The 14552-nt window shown below is 38.8% G+C and overlaps 1 protein-coding gene across 3 annotated transcripts in view; it reads left to right on the top strand.

Annotated features, from left to right (window-relative positions):
* The window catches only part of cacna1ia (calcium voltage-gated channel subunit alpha1 Ia), a 106112-nt gene that overhangs the window by 59418 nt on the left and 32142 nt on the right, over positions 1 to 14552 (top strand). For all 3 annotated transcript variants that reach the window (XM_079847029.1, XM_079847027.1, XM_079847028.1), the window contains exons 17-26: positions 879 to 1002; positions 1195 to 1263; positions 4000 to 4178; positions 4284 to 4410; positions 6804 to 6929; positions 7246 to 7335; positions 9785 to 9977; positions 10740 to 10891; positions 11291 to 11400; positions 12360 to 12493. In XM_079847029.1, coding sequence (XP_079703155.1) covers positions 879 to 1002; positions 1195 to 1263; positions 4000 to 4178; positions 4284 to 4410; positions 6804 to 6929; positions 7246 to 7335; positions 9785 to 9977; positions 10740 to 10891; positions 11291 to 11400; positions 12360 to 12493 — 1304 coding nt within the window. The remainder of the gene's footprint in view (positions 1 to 878; positions 1003 to 1194; positions 1264 to 3999; positions 4179 to 4283; positions 4411 to 6803; positions 6930 to 7245; positions 7336 to 9784; positions 9978 to 10739; positions 10892 to 11290; positions 11401 to 12359; positions 12494 to 14552) is intronic.

Raw genomic sequence — 14552 nt, 5'->3', positions numbered from 1 at the left:
TGTGACCTCCTAATTGAACTCCTTTCCACAAATTGAACATCGAAATAAAAAGTATAAACAACAAAAACTAACAAAAGTTTTTTCTTAGTCTTAAGTGCAAACATAATCAAAATACTCTCAATTTTCAAAGTGCAAACAGAGACCAGAGCCACAACTACACAGTCCAGAGATAGGTTTGAAATTGGGAGTCAGACTATTGTATGTTGCCTAATTTGCATGCATCAGGGAGCTTGTGTTTTACTTTGACTTTCACTTTTGGATTCGCGATCGCATGTACTCTGTGTGTGTATAGGGAGTGACTGTGTTGAGCGTGCATTCCAGCCTACAAGATAAGACATTTATCAGACGTTTAGGCTCTGTTGCGCAACGAATCATCCGCCATCGTCACGCGATCAGTGAACTGTGCTTCCTGCTGCACTGTGTGCGACTGCAACTTGTGTTGTATGAGCAGAGCAGACGTTTACAACATTTTACAATGGTTTTTATTTTTAGAAAAACAGCAAAACGACAGTGGGGACGGGACCGCGTTGGGCACCGTAAACCCTCACGCTCCGTCCTGGCGAAATCGCGAGACAGCTTTTCACTCAACGAGAAATCACGTCACATTTTAGTCTCGCGAGATCTCGTCACACCCCTACTGTCTATATTTGTGCTTATTAAGGTATTGTGCTGTTAGCTTAGCAACACATAGTCATCAAACTTTATTGAAATCAATTGCAAGTCTATTCACACTTGCAGATTCTAAACAGCTTGCTTGTGAGTTTCCGTTATTGTTTGGCTGGCTGCAGGCTGTAGACAGTAGACAGCTCACTAGGTTTTGGAACAAAGTTGGTTTGACTCTGTATATCTCTTTTCCTTACTTCCCGCTTACTCTCCAGGTTCAGGTTGTTGTGCCAGTCCATCATAGCCCATAAGCTGTTTGACTATGTGGTGCTGGCCTTCATCTTCTCAAACTGCATCACTGTGGCTCTAGAGAGACCCAAGATTCTTCAGGGTAGCCTGGTAAGACTGAGGCCATAGACCTTTGATTCAGTTGTTTAACCTATTGTTTTAGTTATTAATGATTTTTGTTTGTCCACAAGCAGTTATTCTCACAGCATTGACAACATTCCAGCTTTTCTCTCTTCTCTTTCCTTTAAAATTCTCGTTTTTTCTCTTTCTCTTTCTCTCTCCCTTCTCCTCCTCTTTCTGCAGGAGAGGCTTTTCCTTACCGTGTCCAATTACATTTTCACAGCCATATTTGTGGGGGAGATGACTCTCAAGGTAAATATTTACATTCACTGCATGATATGTTGTGTTGATATTTTTTTCACCCTGTATGCACTGCCATACCTCTGATCTATGGTGACAAATATAGTGATCAATAATTTCACAGCAGTTGCAGATACTGTGACTATATCTACTATTATTCCTGTCTGCTAATAATTAACACTCTTTTTCCTTTTTTCATGTTTGTTTTAAAGGTTTGAATTCTGCTGGAGTACAAATACTTTTCATTTAGTTATGCATATAACATTCAGTGAGGTCCAAAATACCAAAATTACACACAAACACAAATTTGTTGGAGACATTGTTAAGGACTGTCATTTGAGTAATTAGCCAAATATATTCCAGAAGATGAAACCGTGTGTGTGTGTGTGTGTGTGTCTAATCTCTAATCCATCTAACATTTCCTCATTTTCCTTTCGCTCTATCTCTCTTTCTCACTAGTTTTCACTCATGCTTTCTCCTCTGGACCTCTTGAGAGTGGGGTATTACGTTTGCTAGCCCTCTCATTACAAGCAATTAAGCAATGATAATAATTCGAGCCAGTTTCCTCTTTCAGATGCAGTCAATCTCATAGCCTGGCCCATCTATTCAGCTGCAAGCACTTGGCACTTGTAGGTCATCAATTATGTAACTTAATCAATTATTAAGAAATGGAACAAACAAGAGATAGACCTGTCAAAAGTGACACTGCATTTTCTTAGTCCCAGACCGTTGTGCGTAAGTGAATCTGTATGAATATTTTATTTATTTTATTTTATCCAAACTGCTTGTCCTATGTTGGGTTGTGAGTGTGTGTGTGTGTGTGTGTGTGTGTGTGTGTGTGTGTGTGTATATGTAATCCCTGAAAAAATTGATCAATTTATGTGTGTATATATATGGGGGGGGGGGGGAACTCACAACCTAACATAGGACAAGCAGTTTGGATAAAATAAAATTCTGTTTTTTTTATTTTTTTTATTTTTTTATTTTTTTATTTTTTTTCTGCATAATAATTATACAAGAATTACATTTCTTTACATGTTTTAGATAGCATTTCATACTGTTGTCAACGTTTGAAATGTCATGTCAACTAGCCATACTCAGTCAATATTTAAGATGATCCTTTACTGTGGACATTTTAAAAAGCGTTGGTGCAGTGGGAGACACAAGTAAAACAATGATTCCACCTTTCTCTCAGGGACCAGAAAGTCAACAATTACAGTTCATCCTTGGGGAGGCAGATTCTGCAAGCTACTGCAAAAATATACCTACCGGTATAACAGCCTAAGGGGCAACGGCTGATTTCACTGTCCCCAACCCACCTATACTCGACTAATAGGAGTTCTGCAAGCAGATCTGCTCTCACTTAAATTGCTAGCTTGAGTGTCACATTACTGTACTAGCCTGGTATACATCACTGATTTATTATTGGCTTCTTTTGGCAGTATTGTAAAGAAACTGTCAGACTAATACAGCCCAAATTGATCCCAAGAAAGAGCAGATATGTGTAGCAGTATGGCATCTCATTTCTTAAAAGTGCATACTTCTCTGTGTCTATCTCTGTTTTCTTGCTCTCTTTGCTCTCTTTGCTCTTCTCACTTTTAGACCTCAGCCAGTTCTGACGTCAGGCTGTGTGTGCACGTGTATTTCTTTCCTGTCACTCGTCTTGTTAGTGTCACAAGAATCTGCCTGGGAGGCCTAAGGCTCGGGTCACCTTGGAGCTTCAATGGATTTTGTATTTTTGTCACCTTTTCAGTGTTTAGATTTTTTTTTTTTTTTTTACTGTTTTTCTGCTGGGTCTTTTTCACAAATTCAATTGATTTTTTTCTCTCAAAGTCACATTTCACTGCCATCAGCAGTTCCGTTAAGTACATCTGCATCTCACCACTGACATAATGGTGGATTTTAGATGTACTTGTGCAGAGCTCAGTTAAGTTGCAAAACCAGCTCTACAGGAAGCACTATTTTAGGGCTCCAGTTAGAACAGTTGGTTTTGCTTGACTGGAGTACCCTGGAAATCCAGATGCCCTTGTATCCGAGCTGCACCAATCACATCGGGTTATCTGATATAGGCGGGCCAGAGGCGAGCTAAACAGATGACGACAGTGCTGTGACGTCGAAGTCATTAGTAAACATTGCAAGATGGCTATGGTTGAACACCAGTTGTTTGAAATGGCTTTGGCCGCTACAATGAACGAGTTAAACTTGGCTTTTTATCTAAAAGAGGAACAGAAGACGGCGCTCAAATCGTTCCTTTGCAAGAAGGGCGTTTTTTGCTGTTTTGCCGACCGGATACGGCAAGTCTAAACTAACAGTTAGCTCCGCTGGTAGCTAAGCCTATGGGGCTTGTTGTGATTGGTCGTAGTGTTATCCAATTGCGTGCTGTGAGATTTTCAAATGTATGCTTGGTGCCGCCCCTCAAGCTGGACGATTTTCATTAGTTGATGCCAGACCATTAATCTTTCAGATTTAGGTCTGGATTTCCAGGCTATGACTGGAGATCACAAACTTTGCTGTCTGTTAGGGTCTCTGTTTCCCCACTTTAATAAATGTTTCAGTCAATTCCAGCAAAGGCACACTAGTAAGAATCGGAAACCGATTCAGAATCAGATTAGAGGATCAAAACTGCCAATTACATTAAACAGAACATACCACCAGAACACCAATGATGTACAATGAAAACAAAAATAAACTGGACTACTTCATCTTTTATGCTGACCATTTCAAACAGTGTGTCTTTGTTTATTGTAGGTGGTGTCTATGGGTTTGTATATTGGAGAGCAGGCATACTTGCGCAGCAGCTGGAATGTTTTGGATGGTTTCCTGGTGTTCGTGTCTTTGATCGACATTGTTGTGTCAATGGCGGGTGGGGCTAAGATCCTGGGAGTGCTCAGGGTTCTCAGGCTTCTGCGCACACTGCGTCCCCTCAGGTACAGCAAGCAGTTGCAAGCATTTTTGTGGTGTTGTCCAACGTATGCTTATAACTCTGCAGATGCTAAATGGTTTTCTTTTGTTGTTGTTTTCCTTTGTGACAGGGTTATCAGTCGAGCTCCTGGCCTCAAACTGGTTGTGGAGACTTTGATCACCTCTCTGAAACCTATAGGAAACATAGTTCTCATCTGCTGTGCCTTTTTTATCATCTTCGGCATCCTGGGAGTCCAGGTAAAGAATAAAATATATCACTGTTTCCACAAAAATATTAAACAGCACAACTGTTTTCAACATTGGTAGTAAAAACTGTTTCAGCAAAAATGTTTGAGCAGCAAATCAGCTTATTTGCTAGTTGCACGTGGCCGCCATTTTGGAATTCGGATCAGCGAGTGTACGCGTAGACACTTCCGGTTTCGCATTACGCTCGGTGCGGGGAGCCGGAGAAAGCCGAAAATTATCTTTTATAGTTGTTTATAGAATCAATTATCACTTAAAATACTACTAAGATCCATTACTATCACACGAGCCAATGGCAATTAAATGCACGGATGCATAGTCAGATTAATTAATGAAATACAACTGTTCACGGACAAAAGATTGTATTTGACTCATGCTGCATACACATACGCAATGACAATTATGCCTACTGTAAATATAGAGTTACAACTACGATAAGAGTTGTTTGCATAAAATGCAGTGTGAACATTCAACTCGGTCACTGTTGTCTCTCGCTCTCGCTGTCAGATCACCGGAAGTACTGGCGCGCAAACTCAAGTTCGAACGTCAACGGTCGCCGTGCAACTAGTCAATTGGAATTATTTCTGAAGGATCATGTCACACTGAAGACTGGAGTAATGGCTACTGAAAATGGCTGCTTTTTTACTGTATTTTTGTTTAAATAAATGCAGCCCTGGTGAGCAAAAGAAAACATTTAAAAAAACTTAAATCTTTGAATGGAAGTGTTTATATTTCTAAAAGTAAACCATATATAATTCAGATAATCCAGGCTTTGAACTGGGGATCCTTTGCATGTGGAACAAAATCTTTACCAGTGCAATAGAGAAGGACCAGGCTGAAGCCTGCAGAATACTTACAGTACTCTGATTGGCTCGGTCGTCTTTCATAGGCATACATGATAGGAAATGTGTTCAGAGTTGTCTTCACTGTAATGCACATACAATACAACATTAGCCTACATCCCACAATGGCAAGAGAAATTAATGATCAAATGTTTATTTTTGGTGGACATTGTACACAAACCCTATACTTACGTTGAAGTAGAGAAACACTAATAAAATATTACTCCTGTAAAAGTGAGGTTTCTAATGCGACAAGATAGACCTAAAATAGTTTAGAGCTCAGTCTGACATTATTATGAAATATTAGGAGCACACTTGATATGAGAATATCAAATTACTCCCGGATCTTGGCTCATTTGAGCGGGACAAGTCCAAATCAAGTGTTTATGTTTACTGACTCGCTTGTTAACTGCTAGTTTAATCATCTGGATCAGTCGAATTCACAAATTAACCATTTGATGTTATTTGTGAACCAGTTGATTGAAAAGAATCGGCTCAGTAGATCTTGATTTCTTCACTTTAAAATAACGAGGAACAGCATGTTTTCCTAAAATGAAAGACAGGAAAAAAGTTTGATTATATGCTTTGCATTGTAGTGAAGAAAAAGAAAGCTTCATTAGCCTATTGCAGTGTCATTTATCATGCAACTGCACCCGACATGTCTTATAAAAACCAATACCACCTTCTGTAAAAAAAAAAGTGTCTTGCCATATAATTTAAATTAAAATTATACTGATACATCTTTTTAATTTTCTTTGTCATATTATGGTAATATGAAGTAAGCACATTTTGTGACTTATTTAATTCATAATTAATTCCTCTACCTGACCCTGCTGCTGTGGATAATCAACCAATACATGTTTGTGCGTTAGCCTAAAGACCAGCTTAATTTAGCAAGGGACATTGCGAGATACAGGGTAATGTTTTTTTCTTCTTCTGTGCATTATAACAAAGGCTTTGTGAAACTGCACTGCTTTTCCAGTTCATATAGATTTGAACGACATATACTCGTCCAACACCGACTACAAACACATTTCCTATCATGTATCCCTTTGAAAGACGATCAAGCCAATCAGAGTAGGTGACACGTGCAGCCTTGCCCCATTCTGCAGGCTGCAGCCAGATGTTTTTGCCTCTTAAAATATATATATATATATTTTATTAATATTTCTTTATTTAATTTCTGTATTTGTTGATGTTTTATCTTACCTAAGTAAGCCTGCCACTGGCGCAATCTAAAAAAAAATACCCCAGGGGTTCCCAATGCCTTTTGTCTTTTTTCTGCTTAATCTCACTATCACACCCTTTCTTTCTTTACACCATTGCTTTCTGTTTCTTTTAATTTTTTTGTTCATTATTTCTTTTTAGTGCTATATCTTGTTCTTTTTTCATAGAGAATGTTTTCCTATTTTCTGCTGGTCTTCTTTCATAACACACTTTTTCTTTTAAATATCCAACAGTGCTCTGACAGTTTTATTAAAAAGATGCTTGAGATGTGTAGCGTTGAGTGACATGAAGTGTGTACCATTTCTTTTGCCTCAATAGCTTTTCAAAGGCAAGTTCTACTACTGCTTGGGCCTGGATGTCAAGAACATCACCAACAGGTCTGACTGCATCTCGGCCAATTACAAGTGGGTCCATCACAAGTACAACTTTGACAACTTGGGGCAGGTTAGTTTGTTCTCTGACTGGGCCTATCAAATTACACGACGATTCTGAGCAACTCAATGTGTTGCTTTGTTTGATCTAACTTTATTGATGTATTTACATAGTGTGTTTATTTGTGTGTGCATCTTTATCAGAATGACCTGTCATTGTTTTTTGGGTTTTTTTTTTTGCATCACGTGGTTGTCTATCTGTCCTTGCACCTTATTTGTCTGTTCAACCTCCATCTATCTTTGCTTGTCCGACTTGTCTTTCCATCCATCTCCATACTTCCGTTTGTCGTTGTATGTGCTCATATGAATGTGTGTTTATGTTTTTACAGGCTCTGATGTCCCTGTTTGTACTGGCATCGAAGGACGGCTGGGTCAATATCATGTATCATGGTCTGGATGCAGTGGCAGTGGACCAGCAGGTAATGTTCCCATGTAACATGTTCATTGATGTTCCCATCCTGCCATCCTGATAAAACTGACAAGGCGAATGCAAATGGTGGTCTTTCAATGTCGGATGGACTTTGTCATAAATTTGCATATTGATATCACAGTGAACCTTCACAGCCAGCCCTCTCGTATAAGGTTTGTGGGCAATATTAACCCAAAACGGGCACGTTTATACAGACTTTTTAAAAGTACAGTAAAGTGGCAATACAAATTTAATCACACAGAGCTTATAAAATACACAACTCAATGGTTTTAAAAGAGTCATCAGATTTTAGTTAAGCAGAAAAAAATATCAAATAAATATACACTATTCTACCTACAATGATGATAATAATAGTTAATAATAAAATAATTGTAGAGAATTGATAAATTGTATTTATTGTTCTAAAATAAAATAAATGAATTCAATATATTAAAGCTAAATATAAATGCAAATTCCCAAGCCACCTTGGTTAGCTAAAAAAACTATATTCTGTTACCAAGATAATACAAGTAAGCTTTGACAAGTTATAAAATGTAATTTATTTTCAGAATTAGGTACTTATTAAGTGTTAAAAGATCTCTGAACCAAACAAAAGTCACTTTCTTTCAACTAAAATAAAGAGCTTTAAGGAATAAGCGCTCAACAGTGAATATTTAATCCTGAATACACACAATCAGCTTCATGAATACTAACAGGCTTTTGGCTCTGAATCTGAAAAGCAATGATTTTCAAGAGTCCTCAATTCAAAAAGCAGTGAGCTTGCATCAGTTAGGGACCAGCACATTATGATTACGTGTAGGCCTGAAGCCAGACTCTCTCCCACTAGAAGAGCCCAACATCTCTAGGTAGTCAAACACAGGGCAGATAAAAAACTCATGGATTAAATGGCATGTGTAATTTCCCCACTGCATCATCTCTGTCACACCAGAGTCCACTGCAGGATGTAATCTATGTGTGGAAGCAGATGGAAATGTGCAGAGTACTGTGTGCTTTCTCATCCCATGTTTTAGAATGAGCCAATTTAGACTTTGGCTTCTTTGTTTCGCTCTACGCTGCTGCTAAGCAACCAAGTAAAAGCTGCACCTAAATTCACTTTACCATAATTTGACCAATTTCCCTTAAGCTTATGAGTGTCTGCATGTTGATTTTTACTCAAGGCTGTGTTGATTATCTTGTTGAATTAAATTTTAGGCAGCTCTGTGTTCTAGCCAGTTTCTTGTGTTGTTTTTGTGGTACTTGTGAAGAAAAGCATTGGGTCTCATTCACTAATAATTCCGTGGATTAATTCGCATTTGTATGCAAAGGAGAACTTCTCACGAAAAATCTCTGCCTAATTCACAACACGTTCGTACGCACATGAATTTTTTCTTAACATCATTCTGATCTTAGTGAACTTGGAGTATACTAAATGAGCAGCCACATGCACAAGGTTAGTCATTCGCATAAAACATGCCCAAACCATCTCCATATAAGGGCTTTCCAAACACGCTTTCTTTACAGCCTTTCGTCACTCTCGTCAAACTTGGTGATGTGCTTTAACCTCGTGCACGAGCAGATCCATTTCCTCACTAGAGAAGCGTTCAGTTTTTCCGCTTTCAAATTCCGCCATGTAAATAGCGAATCCGCCATGGCGCTAGCGAAACTGGCTTTTAAAGGGAATGGGAGATGAGACTCTGACTGGTTTATTGCACGTTACGGCCCAAAACACACCAACAACACTTTTAGACCATGCGCTGGGTGCGCAGACCTTTTTTCCCGTCGTTAAACTAGCAAAAGTGGATTCGGACACGCCCTAAGTGCACTTGCGCCGTGCGCTTTAGACCATGCTCTTATATCGTTAAAATGGGGCTCATTGAGTAGAAGGTGGGCTTATATTTGTGTTAAAAAATGGCTTTACAATTTTAACCAGGCAGATGACAGGTGAACATCCTTAGCAGCACCCACAACACCTCAGTAACCACAAGAAAGCCTTAGCAAGTGCCCAGCAACACCCTAGTGAGACGCAGCCACCCTGAACACCATAACAAATGCTTAGCAACACCCTAGTGACCACCCTGAGCACCATAGCAAATGCCTAGCAACACCCTAGTGACCACCTTGAACACCATAGCAAATGCCTAGCAACACCCTAGTGACCACCTTGAATACCATAGCAATGGCTTTACCCTTTTAACCTGTCAGTTGACAGGTGAACATCCTTAGTAGAACATCCAAGCAGCACCTTAGTAACCACAAAGAAAGCCTTAGAAAATGCCTAGAACCTTGAACACCACAGCAAAAGCATAACACTCTGGTGACCACCCTTAACACCACCTCAAATCCCTAGCAACATCCTAGCAACCACCTAGAAGGCAAGCGGCATTCACATTTTCTTAAATTAAAATCCAGTTTATTTCTGATTTTCCTAACTCTTTCATCCACCGTTCTTTCTATCTCAGCCCATAACCAATAACAACCCCTGGATGCTGCTGTACTTCATATCGTTCCTACTGATCGTCAGTTTCTTCGTGCTGAACATGTTTGTTGGAGTAGTGGTGGAGAACTTCCACAAGTGCCGACAGAACCAGGAGGTGGAAGAGGCCAAGAGGAGAGAGGAGAAGAGACTGAGACGCATGGAGAAAAAGAGACGGAGTAAGGAGAAGAAAAATAGATGTTTTGAATGGGTCAATAATGGAATAATAATAACCTCCTGGTCAGTTTAATATAGGTTTCAGTTTAGGAAAAACTATATATTTAATTTTGGGACAAAAAAAAATACAATTACTGATATTAGACATGCGGAAGAATGTTGGGCCACAGCCCTACTGGCCTTCCGGGTTCCAACAGACAGGTGGATGAAGGAACATAGTGACTGTAAATGAAAAGAGATGATTTGATTTGCACACTAATGCTGAATAACCAGTTTAATTCTTCAGACATCTCATAATAGCGTTAGCCAGATGGACATACCTGTACCGCACAGGTGTGTTCTGTGATGCGTCTTTCCTCTGCAGAAAAAAAATCTAGTTTATGGACCAGAGAGTAGCCTTTTCATCACACATACAGACTTTTTTTGTATAATACATTTTTTATGGTCAAATATTATCCTGTGCCAATTAATGTGCAGAGATAACTAAAATTAATCCTTTAGTCGATTGATTTTCAGAAAAATGTAAGCACTGTGGCTCTGTAGCGCTATCAAAAAATGTATCTTTGTTTGAGTGTCACAACAACATTCATCTTAACTAATGGCATATGTTTGGGGGCGGGACTATATGTTTGACCGGCCAGTGGCAGACGAAGGAGTAGTAATGAAACTTGTTTGAATTCCATTTGTTGAAAATACACACTTTAAATATTTGTTGTCAAAAAGTGTGCTTACTCAATTTAAACTAATCTACTCATTTCTCTCAGAGGCCCAGAAGTTGCCCTATTATGCCAGTTACAGTCATGTGCGACTGATGATCCACACTCTGTGCACCAGTCACTACCTGGACATCTTCATCACCTTCATCATCTGTGTGAATGTTGTGACTATGTCACTGGAGCACTACAGCCAGCCTCATGTAAGATAAAATGCAGGCCTCATCCTCTAAATAATCTTTATTATTGTGTAGTTATCATTAAAGCCGTCATTGCTGATTTGGCTTTACAGTATATTGCTTGCCTTGTTATTGCTATTGATTTCAGTGAGACAGTTTTGTTCACAATTCAGAAGTTTCCCTGTCACCCTGGGAGTCCATTAATTTGAGAAAAACACATACAGTTCCATTGCATAAACGCATGTGACTTGTATTTTTTGGGCTTCACACAAACATTCATAGAATACATGATATTGTTATATAGTTAATGTAAAAATGACTTTATGAACCTGAGGCGAAAGTCTTTTAATCATTCACACCTCTCTTGTTCTCTTCCTCTGTCTCTCTGGCTTCCTCTCTGTCTGTATGTTTCCTTCCCCCCAGTCTCTGGAGATCACTCTCAAGTACTGTAATTATTTCTTCACCAGCACCTTTGTGCTGGAGGCTGTCCTGAAGCTCATCGCGTTTGGCTTCCGACGTTTCTTCAAAGACAGGTATTCAGTTCATTCCCCTCCTCATCTTTCATCTCCTCACGTTTTCTCTCCTACGATAGCTAATTGATTTAATGAATTCATCAGATGTTGATTCCACCTGACCGAATCCTCTTATTTTGTTTTCTGGAGTCACTGGAGGGTGTGCTATTGGCAAAATATTGCTTCTGCTGTTGCATTTATGACGCAGATAGAAATTAGATTAGCGCTGCGTGGTGTTAATAGGACAAAACGCACCTGACTACAGTAGTGCGAGAGTGAACATGGTTATTTGTCTCGAGGGTTTAATGAAATCCCTCTCCTGTGTTTGTTTACATAATAGAACTTCTATTTATCATTAGGCAGACTACAAGAGCGGTTCCTCTGGCTTGTCATAAACTAATACTGGCATGTAATAAGGTGCATTGAGAAAGCACAAGGTCTAAACATCCTGGCATTTTGTAGCTTTATTAGAATATATGGTCTTGACCCATTTGAGAGTAAAAAAAAACAGGCTCGCGCCGCAACACACTTTGTCTTTTTTATTCACGCATATTTGGGTCTGACACTAGAAAGCTTTCAACAAGCCATTATTTATTGTCGTAGCTCTCCATGCCTCTTAACTAGGTCACAATTACGAGCTGGATGGCAGAGGTGTGTGCGCAGACAGGTGTGCCATGGCTGGTTCCAGCACCGCAGATGTGGGCAACTGTGATTTTTGCTGTAGTGTGAAAATGAGCCGTCCCTCGACCTGCATTAGTGAATGAGGTCAGCTATGCTGGAGTGGGGCCTTAATTCTCCCTAATTGGGTGTTATTAAGTGGTCCCCAGCAACAATTCAGGTCCCAAGCCAACTGTGTGACCAGACCGATCTTCAAATGTTACCAGAGTGAAATGAAACTAGACAGAAAGTTTGGATTCAGAGTGCATGAAAGTTGATATTTTGCATAACTAAGCAAATCTGTCCCCTGTGTATGTGTACAGGTGGAACCAGCTGGATTTAGCTATAGTGCTGCTGTCAATCATGGGCATCATACTGGAGGAGATTGAGATCAGTGCTGCTCTGCCCATCAACCCCACCATCATACGCATTATGAGGGTCCTACGCATCGCACGTGGTTAGTCACGCAAACACAAGACACTGACCACTGGGTAACACCACTCATCATAGTTGCTGACATTTCAGCCCCCTTAAAAATGTCATTAAACTCTTAGAGCCCTTAAAATATGTGATTTATGGGATGATCTTTCCTCCAGAAGCTTTTTCTTCCACTCTGAATTCCCTTACCAGCAAGGATGGTCATGACGGTTGACCAATCCAACAACAGACTAGTTGATTAGTGAGGTCCATCTCTAGTTTTTTCTTTATATAGCCTGTACTTGAAAATATGAAATAAAAATGTATTTATATATATTTAATTTATATATATATATATATATATAAGATCAGAAACTATACAAGACAAGAAATAAATTAAAATAAGTAGATATATACTGTATCTATATATATATATATATTAGGGCTGTCAAATGATTAATCGCATCCAAAATAAAAGTTTGTGTTTACATAATATATGTATGTGTATGGAGTATAATTATTTTCTATATATAAATACACACACATGCAAATATATTTAAGAAAAATGTGTTATTTATATATAAAATATTTATATATAATCTAAATTATATATAATATAAATATATATACACAGTATATAAATGCAAATATTTCTTAAATATATACATGCATGTGTGTGTATTTATATATAGAAAATAATTATACACAGTACACACACATATATTATGTAAAAACAAACTCTTATTTTGGATGCGATTAATCGCGATTAATCGTTTGACAGCCCTAATATATATATATATAAATACATAAAAATAAAAATAAATACATTTTTATTTCATATTTTCAATGTCATAGGCATGTTAATATCCCCCCCCCCCCCCAAAAAAATGGTTTTAAGTCAGTTATTTATATCTTTTGCTGTAGTGTGTCAGTAGGAAATATCAGTTTACATTTCCAAACATTCTATTTGCCATTAATTGTAATAATCCAGTGAGATTTGTGTATGCACAAGGAGTCTGACAACATCCGGTATGATCTGATCTCACCATCATCGAGTCTGTCAAGAAATATTCCTCTAACCCACATTAGCCTGTGTTCAGATAAGACTGAAATCCTTGAATTGCCCCCGTCACACATCCATTCCAAAGTAATCTCCACAGGTGCTTATTGTCACACACCACAGCCTTTTATCTGACTTTTATCTGCATTCATTTCTTTTTAGACCTTTATCATTTTTATTGATTGGCAAGTAGCGAGGGAACAGTAAATGATGGGGAGTGAAAGCAGTAATGAGACTAATATGTTGCGAGCTGGATTTCAACTTGATCCCCTACATGAGAACCACAGCCCAATGTGTTTTATCGTGTCCCTTAATCTTTTACCTTAATAAATGGCAAAAATATATTTATTTTGTCTACATTGTTCTCCAGATCAGATCAAATTGCCTTATTTCTTTTCTCAGAGCGTGAAAACACAAATGATACACAACACCAGCCTGAAACACAAATTAACTCGCTTCATGTACAGAATATTGTTACGAAATGTGGTTTAATTGCTTATTTCCAGTGTCAAATTCTATTTGTCTCCTCAAATCAGTCGTTTTCTCCCTCCATTTCCCTCTAATACCTGATCAGTGGTCCATGTGTTGTCCTTAATAGCCGATGAGTCTTACGTTTGTCTCGTTACCCAATACAAGCCTTAAAAATATCAACTCCATCATACCAAAATGGTATTTTGCACAGGTCAGTGATGCTATATTGAGGATTGATCTGTTTGTCTAGAGTTTAATCTGGTATTTAATCCTGCTGTTGTCCACAGCAATCACTGAGCCAGTGTGCCATCACTCTACATTTGTACAGGGAGAGGGCGGCAGTGTGAGGGTTTAATTTTAGCCCTGACCTTTTCCTTCTCTCCTCATTAGTCGTTTAGGCTAGAATTAAACCAAGGTGGGGGTGGAGGTGGGGGTGGGGGGATCCTTGTCATTTATCTGGCTTTTTGTTTTTCTTCTTATGAAATGATCAACGCATTGTAGACAGGCACACACTCACTGAGCTGCCTTGTTGAACTCTCTGTAACTAACTCTCTCTCTCTCTCTCTCT

This window comes from Squalius cephalus (assembly GCF_949319135.1).
Source record: "Squalius cephalus genome assembly, chromosome: 1".
Taxonomy (NCBI): domain Eukaryota; kingdom Metazoa; phylum Chordata; class Actinopteri; order Cypriniformes; family Leuciscidae; genus Squalius; species Squalius cephalus.
This window is presented reverse-complemented; position numbering and strand designations above follow the sequence as displayed.